The 7,927-nt window shown below is 39.4% G+C and overlaps 1 protein-coding gene across 1 annotated transcript; it reads right to left on the bottom strand.

Moving 5' to 3' along the window:
* Positions 1 to 1,700: 1,700 nt before the first annotated feature.
* On the bottom strand, positions 1,701 to 6,709 carry ATG3 (E2-like enzyme). The gene is made up of 3 exons (XM_051212373.1): positions 4,420 to 6,709; positions 4,071 to 4,384; positions 1,701 to 4,032 (listed from the first exon to the last, which is right to left on the bottom strand). Exon 1 carries the CDS (start codon positions 6,410 to 6,412, stop codon positions 5,450 to 5,452), a length of 963 nt encoding a protein of 320 aa, XP_051072552.1. The 5' UTR covers positions 6,413 to 6,709; the 3' UTR covers positions 1,701 to 4,032; positions 4,071 to 4,384; positions 4,420 to 5,449.
* Between the last annotated feature and the right edge of the window lie 1,218 nt (positions 6,710 to 7,927).

Raw genomic sequence — 7,927 nt, 5'->3', positions numbered from 1 at the left:
TCCTCCCAAATCTTTTTGAATAGAAGATAAAGCATGCTTGTGGTTGCTTCGATGTCTGATTTCAGTGCTTCAGCTTGTATGTTGTCGGGTCCTGCTGCTTTCCCGTTCTTGATTTGTCTGACGGCCATTCTAATTTCTTCCGTAGTTGGTGGATTGACATCTATAGGAAGATCTATGTGTGCTGCTTCGATGTCCGGTGGATTCGTTGGAGCCGGCCTATTCAAGAGTTCCTCGAAGTATTCTACCCATCTGTTACGCTGTTGTTGAATTTTGGTGATTTTCCTGCCTTCTTTGTCTTTGACCGGCCTCTCTGGTTTACTGTATTTCCCTGCTAGTTTCTTCGTTGTATCGTGAAGCTGTTTCATATTTCCTTCCCTTTCAGCTTTTTCTGCCGTCGTTGCTAGTTCTTCAACGTATTTCTTCTTGTTGGCTCTAATGCTCCTCTTCACTTGCTTATTTGCTTCTATGTATTCAGCTTGTGCTTGGACTTTCTCCGTTCGTGTTCGGCTGTTGTTAATTGCTGCCTTCTTGTTCTTCCTTTCTTTGATCTTGTCCAGTGTTTCTGTAGAGATCCATTCCTTATGATGGTGCTTCTTTAGACTCAGAATCTCTTGACACGTTGAAGTTAATGCTTCCTTGATGCCTTTCCAGTTGTCCTCCATACTAGTTTCTTCTTCTTTCAGTAGATCCTGTAAGGCTTGGAACCTGTTGTTGAGAGCTATCTTGAATTCATTGAGTTTGTCAGTATCTCGAAGGAAGGCTGTATTGAACCTTTATAGTGCTGTTTGTCCACTTGTCCAGTTCTTTTTAGCTTCAGTTTTAAATTGACTACAACTAGGTGATCTGAAGCTACGTCAGCACCTCTCCTGGTTCTTACATCTTCCATTGTCCTTCGGAATTTTTTGTTGATGCAGATATGATCTATCTGGTTCTCTGTAGTGTGGTCCGGTGAGATCCATGTAGCTTTGTGTATTCGTTTGTGTGGAAATATTGTGCCTCCTATGACCAACTTATTGAATGCACACATTTGCAAATCTTTCTCCATTTTCGTTTCTTTCTCCCAGTCCATGTCGTCCCATGATATCTTCATATCCAGCGTTGTCTATTCCGACTTTGGCATTTAGATCTCCCATCAGAATGGTGAGGTCCTTTCTTGGTCACTTCTCTATGATTGACTGCAGCCGCTCGTAGAATTGACCTTTAATGTCATTGTTGCTATCATTGGTGGGTGCATAACATTGGATAATATTCATTAAGATCCCCTCCTTCTTTGTTTTGAATGATGCTTTGATGATTCTGGATCCGTGAGATTCCCATCCTACAAGTGCATTTCGTGCTACTTTGGACAGCATTAGAGCGACTCCCTGAGTGTGTGGAGCATTGTTTTCTTCGTGACCGGAGTATAGCAGCATCTCTCCCGTAGCTAGCCTTTTCTGTCCAGTTTAGGTCCAGTGGGTTTCGCTGATTCTCAGTACTGCCAAGTTGTATCTCCTCATTTCCGTTGCTATTTGACTGGTCTTCCCGGTCTTCCACATTGTTCGGACGTTCCATGTACCTATAAAAATTTTTGCTCTGGTTGTTAGAAGGGCATCGGCCTCGTGGCTTCCGAAGGAACTCGGCTTTCACCATGAAGCGTCATAATTCTTCTAAATGAAGACCTAACTCCCAGGGCAGAGTTAAAATGGTTTGGATTATTTTTTCTGGTAAGCGTTTTTTTAGCGAGTTAGTTTTCTACGGGATGGGAACGCTAACCCCATGCCCAACCCTCCTCCTTTACCCGGGCTTGGGACCGGCAGCAACCCTATAAGAGCTACAGGCGGAGTTATAAAGTTCATAATAACTGAGCGATAATTTTGAAGGATTTTTAAAGGTAAGTAATGACTGATTACAGTCCAAAATCGCAAACCTAATAAGGGCATTAACGCAAATAAAGGATGAGAGGTTGGACGTCTCGCGTTTGCACATAGAGTTCGGAGATCAATGGGTAAGTCCCCAGTGTGTTTTTTATTTGGCTTTGGCTCAGTTTCTCTGAGTGTGTATTATGTTGAGGGAAGATTCTCGCGAAGCGACTTGCCATGAGTTGGTCAGATGCTCATATACTGAACTGATTGTTTTGCACCCTTCCTAAAAGCCGCGCCGGCCAGTATTCTAAAATGCGCTTGGAAGTGACCAATTTGTGGCTAGTGTAACATGCCCCACGGTAGCGACTAAATTTATAGATGCAAATCGAAAATTCGTGAATGGTAGACCGGCTTGAGGAAACAATACAGAGCTTAGCTGAGTAATACGTTTTATTCAGGGATTTCGAGATCCGTTTGTTCAAGAGTTTGGCAGCCATATCTCGTTGAAATTCGATATTCATAAGTTTTCTTTTGAATTGTCGATACTTTTTCAGAATATAACATTCATAGCCAGGTTACACTACTGACGTTTTACGCGCTTAGGATGGATGTAAGCTGGATATTTTAAAAAACATTCACGTATATCTGTAATCTGCTGTAGTTGTTCATTTAATTAAGACAAATAAGTGACTGAGACGCTAGGGATATAGTTTTTAAACTACGGTAGATTAATGGATAGTTTGAAAGTCTAAGGTCTTTATTAGTGGTAATAAATATATGGTCGGCTCGATGTAAATAATCAGACTTGCATATGTAGGTCCTTCCTATCTAAAAAGAAACTACTAATAAATTATCACTTGGGTGGAAGAAAATGCATTTTGTATATAGTTCCACTTAAAGTCTTGATGTGAACTATTTTGTCTGTATACTATTGACCAAGTGGTATGTACTAGGTCGTTTCAGTATATAACGCCTGCTACGTTTAAATCTAGAAAAACTCTTAGCTCCGCATGTTTGGTTTTCATGATGAAACAGACAAACTATAAACTACAATCCAGTTCCGAATGCCGATATAGTGTTCTCACTCAACCAATAAAAATTCGAAGGTAACCTCCAATCAGATCTTGGTACTCTTACGATGAAAGCTACTAAGGCAAATTTCTTGCGATACAAATTAGTGAGTTCTGAAAATCTGATGTCACTGAAAGTAAATAAATCATATTCTTTCTAGATGTCCAAAATGGCCACTTAACCTTTCAAAATGTTTTAATGAACTAGTACTTGGAAATTCAAGATTAAAACGGTCATTTCGTTAATTGAGTGAACAGATGTTTACCTTTGCTACAAGAAGCAAACGATAGTTGCGTAAACTCCCTGTTAATCTCCATGTTGCCTTCGCTCCTCGTGTTCGAAGATTGACTGGTAAGTTTCTGAGCACTTACCACTTCAATAGATGCCACCTAAATTCATGTTTTCAAGCTTTTTGTTTCGTCATTAATAAATATCTATGCACTTCGGACATTATCTCAAATTATATAGGGATGAATATCGCTTTTATGATTGGTCAACTTCCCACTGTTAAGCTGAACTCTAAGTAATGTTCCTGTTGTGGTTTTGCATCCAGTATGACGGACAGGCACGCAACAGAATGAGTCTTATACTGATTCGATCCAACGATAGTTGGTGGGATTGTCATTGTGAGTACATGGCTAGACTGGTTTCGGGAGCTGCCATGTGCGATGTCTGGATGTCTACAGAGTGCCTTAAGCATAAACATTTTGACTTAACAAACGGAAGTAACTTTATGTAGTGGCTACCTCTTCTGGAATAATAAAATTACAAATAGTGGCCATTCGTGTTTGCAACAATAGTAGTTATTACAGACTCGCTTATACGCCATCTACTAGAAATGGGAAAACTGAAATCACTCATATGAAACTGACAAACTACGCACGGTTTGTAAGTCTGGATAAGGATCTTATAGATGACAAAAGGAATTCACTGAGAAGCTAAAACAATTTAAGATGAAGGACCAAAGTTTAGCTGCATTAATGACTTGTCAATCCTTGATCAATAGGTGTAAAATGAAATCTCGAGAACATTAAACTCTCGTGAAAATGAGTAACGCGTCTATCCCCTATTACATATAAGGGAATTTTATGCAGTGAAACTCGCTACCTGCTGCAAACCACTAGATTCTAATATACTATTTTTAATGACTGGACAAACCTTCGACTTTAATGTATATCGGGAGAATGCTGTCCAGGGAACTTATCTTTCAATTATTGAATTTAGTGAACCACGTAGGACACTAATGAAAGATGTTCAGCGCAAACTCTCACCAGCTCAAGGTTATTTTACCATATAAACGAACAAATAAACACTAGTCTCTTCTAAACTATATAAAATAATGACTGACAAACACTACATTATTCCACTATTTCTGGACCCTTGTACTCCTTTGAATGCTTTTTGAAGGTTGTGGCTATTGCAAGTGCGCCGGCCATTGGGAGCATAAAGAAGGCTAGAAATCCTAATTGCCTCTGAAAAATAATAAGATGAATAGTTGTTGACTTACTATTCTAGACATTCTATCTGGATTCCGAATTACAATAGGATTATACGAACGCGAAATATTGAGTAACGGCCGGAAACCACCTTTCATTTTTTAGGAGCAATACGAATTGTGAGATATTGAGTTCAACGTAGTTGATATGTACTCGGTCAGCAATTGAAGTGATCTTACAGACCGAGATGAATAGTCTACAAGGTAGAAAACAATAAAACTGGAGTCAGCTGAAGCCTAGTAAGGCCATCTGGAATCACATTTAAAACTTATATAGACGACTAAGTCGTACGCAGAATTCCCTGTAGAAAGAACATTGTTCTCACTACGATCGAGTATGAGGATGGTGAAACCACTAATTCAAGCACGGAAAGAATCATGGGGTGTGAGCTAATGTGGTCTCTGTCCAGAATACTGCACGCTGTATGACTCATCTGTAGAGAAGCGACCGTAATGTTCACCGTTAGGATGTACTCCAATAAAAGACTGAGTGGCACAAGCGTGAGAATCTGGCGAACTAGCTAATAATGTACAATCCAAGTCAATATATAGCTGGAAGATGATCAGTAAGCGACTAAAGAAAATGGTCTTGGGCTCAGGGTGGTCTATAAAACAGGGGACAAAACCAGCGTCATTTTAAGACCAGTAAGATCATTCGAGTTGACCAACTTTTACACTCCTTAAAAGAGAGGCCAATCGGCACATGATCCATCGAGAACCAACTCAGATGTTTTTTGTCGAGAGGAACACATGTCCACAAGTAACCAAGAACAAAATAGACAAATAGAGCAGTGCTAACCGTATTTATGTAGGGGATTTCATTTGGAATTTAAAAAAAGAGCATTTACACAAACCGTATATATTAATCATTAAAGTCAACAAATGATCCACTTTAAAGGCATTGGAGTATAACATCTGAGCATTATGATTTCTTTAAAAATAAAAAGATGAAATACAAGCGAGCTATGAAGAAGCTTTAACCATAATAGTCCAATGGGTCAATAAAACCACCAGAATATATAAATCATGAAGAGGACTGACATTAAGCAAATGAAGAGAGATTGAAATTTCGTGTATAATCATATTCAATTGTAGGTATAACAGCTTGGACAAATTTTAGAAATATCATAAGATATTGATGAACAGCTAATTCAGCCCCACCATCAGCTACAGCTTCAATTAATTTCCGCATTACATCAGCCTGTCGACATGGGTGAATCGACGGCATCATGTGACCGGACAAGTGTGGATGTGCTTCAGTCGTGACAGTCTTCCTCGCGTGATCCTGACTGAAGTCCTCATACATCTCAGCTTCCGTCAACGGTTGATGATGTTCATTGTAACCATACAACCATAAACGTGGTGTTTGATAATATTTATCGTAGGTGATATACAGATCATAAGTTCTTAATTGCAGAATTCCGTTATTTTCACAATTTGCCTTCTGGTTTGAGCTTGATGTATTGAGTACCTTTGTACGGGCATTAACAGCTGCTGGATCGCATTCATCCAACATACCACTCTGCAGGAAAGCTTCCATATCTTCATCCTCTTCTTCATCACAATCGGAAACTGTGTTAGTTTGCTGATGATTCAATATATCATCCGATTTCAAAACAGTCATTTCATTTGCATTTTCGATCTCAGGATTGTCACTTTTAGTCGCATAATGATGTGTGTCTACCCAACCACCATCACCATCCTCTTCCTCTAACACTTCCTCAAACTCTTCGTTATGATCTGCCATCTGCTTCACTCTTTTGTAGCAAGGTACACTGCGAGTAATCAGATACTGTTTTTCTTTGGGAAGATAAGGACGAGTACCTTTATCGCCAGTTGCCCATTGCCAAGTTGGACAATGATAAACTAAAAAGTCCCCTGCTGCTACAAACTCTTCAGGAGTGATGACTCCTGTTTCCCGGAATTTAGACTCTCTTAGTATAGGTGTTACATACTCGGCAAGTCCAAGAGCAGTACGTGTAACAACTTGTCTAACTGAATCCATAATCACGTGCCTGGAGGTTCCACAAAATTCGTTTGGTTCACTACGTGAATTCGTGAACACCAATAGCACTAGTAGACTGAATATCCAACTAGATGAGGATTTCAAGATTTGAAGATGACTGAGTGTATGTATGATGATCGTTATCGCGAAGTTGATAGATATTTGGTCAGTGACTGGAGGAAGTAACTTTCTGGATAGATGTGAACAGTCTACAAGGTAGAAAAGAAAACAAAACCGGCCTGAGCCCAAGCCTATTCAAGGCTTACGGGATAACTTACATTTAGGACCAAAACTGGCGCTACACCAAATGGAAGGAATCAAGAGTCAAATATCTGATTCCAATCCCCAATTCTCGCTTACGACTTTCAGTAGCTTCAGTTGGTCACATCTGAAGCAATCAAAGCTTTCGCACAACTAATTTTCACTTTTAGTAGGGACTGATTGGAGGGACTCACACCTACTATAGTGGTGAAGTCATAATTCAATTGTTTTCCAGTAAGTTATGCAGACAAGATCAGGGAATTATTCTCTGCCATTTGACTGTCTCACTGCATTTATTATGCAATGCTTTATGATATGGCTGGTTGTTTGTGCCGTTGGAGAGACGCAATTAAATTTAGACATGCCGCTTATTCCTGGTGCGTTCTCAGGTACTAGACTTTAGATGGGGAGGCGACACGTTGAGTTCCGTATGTGCTTGGCAAAGAGATTCTGTTAGTCAACGGACTAAAGGGAAGTGTTCGGAATTCGTTTACATGTTCTTTCAAGGAAGTACAAGAAAAAATTCATGTGTCTTTCCCTATGATTACTCTCTTCTTTTCTCTTCTAAACTGTCGTTTCTTTTGTCGACTATATCCACACAGATTTTGTTTTCCTTTTGATTTATTTGCACATATTCTCATATCGCTCAACATCTACAAAGCGTGGTCATTTCTTAGATGTTTTCAGGGTTCTGACTACTGTCCATTTTCGCTTTGCTTAGTATTGTTTTGGCAGTAGTCATATTGAAAATCTTGTCCTTAATTGATACTAATAGAATTACTGCTTGTTTCTATCCTTATTATAATAATATATTGCACTGATGAAACTGATGACAATCAGCTGTCAGGCCAACAGAGATGCTGACCGCACGAAAAGTGCGTTTTGAGATTTGATCCCGGATTTACCAAGGGGCCGTAAAGGGGTCCTACGAACGTGTCTAAGCGTTAAACTTAAGTACATCAGCATGGGTGTTTACTACCATCCAGGATTAAAAGCTAACCTGATAAGATATAATGAACTTTGGTTGGGCACTTTCAATTACGACACGTTAAACTTGTATATTAATGTGGACAGTCTAACCTTTTCGATTGATCCTAATCAACAGTTATGACTTATATAAGAACGTGAATTTGCCCGTAGGTTTAGTGTTGTTCATGACTGGTGTTTGTGGAGGGAATACTAAGTTGGCTAGATTTAATGAATTATAGTCGGACACCATTTATGTAATAAAAGAAACGAGAGTCCTATGGCTAT

This window comes from Schistosoma haematobium, chromosome ZW (genome assembly GCF_000699445.3).
Source record: "Schistosoma haematobium chromosome ZW, whole genome shotgun sequence".
NCBI classification, from domain to species: domain Eukaryota; kingdom Metazoa; phylum Platyhelminthes; class Trematoda; order Strigeidida; family Schistosomatidae; genus Schistosoma; species Schistosoma haematobium.
Note: the sequence above shows the minus strand (reverse complement) of the source record. Positions and strands in the feature narration are given on the sequence as shown.

Excerpts from the sequence above, each read along its gene's own strand:
- ATG3 (XM_051212373.1), bottom strand. The coding sequence starts at position 6,412 with ATGGATTCAGTTAGACAAGTTGTTACACGTACTGCTCTTGGACTTGCC.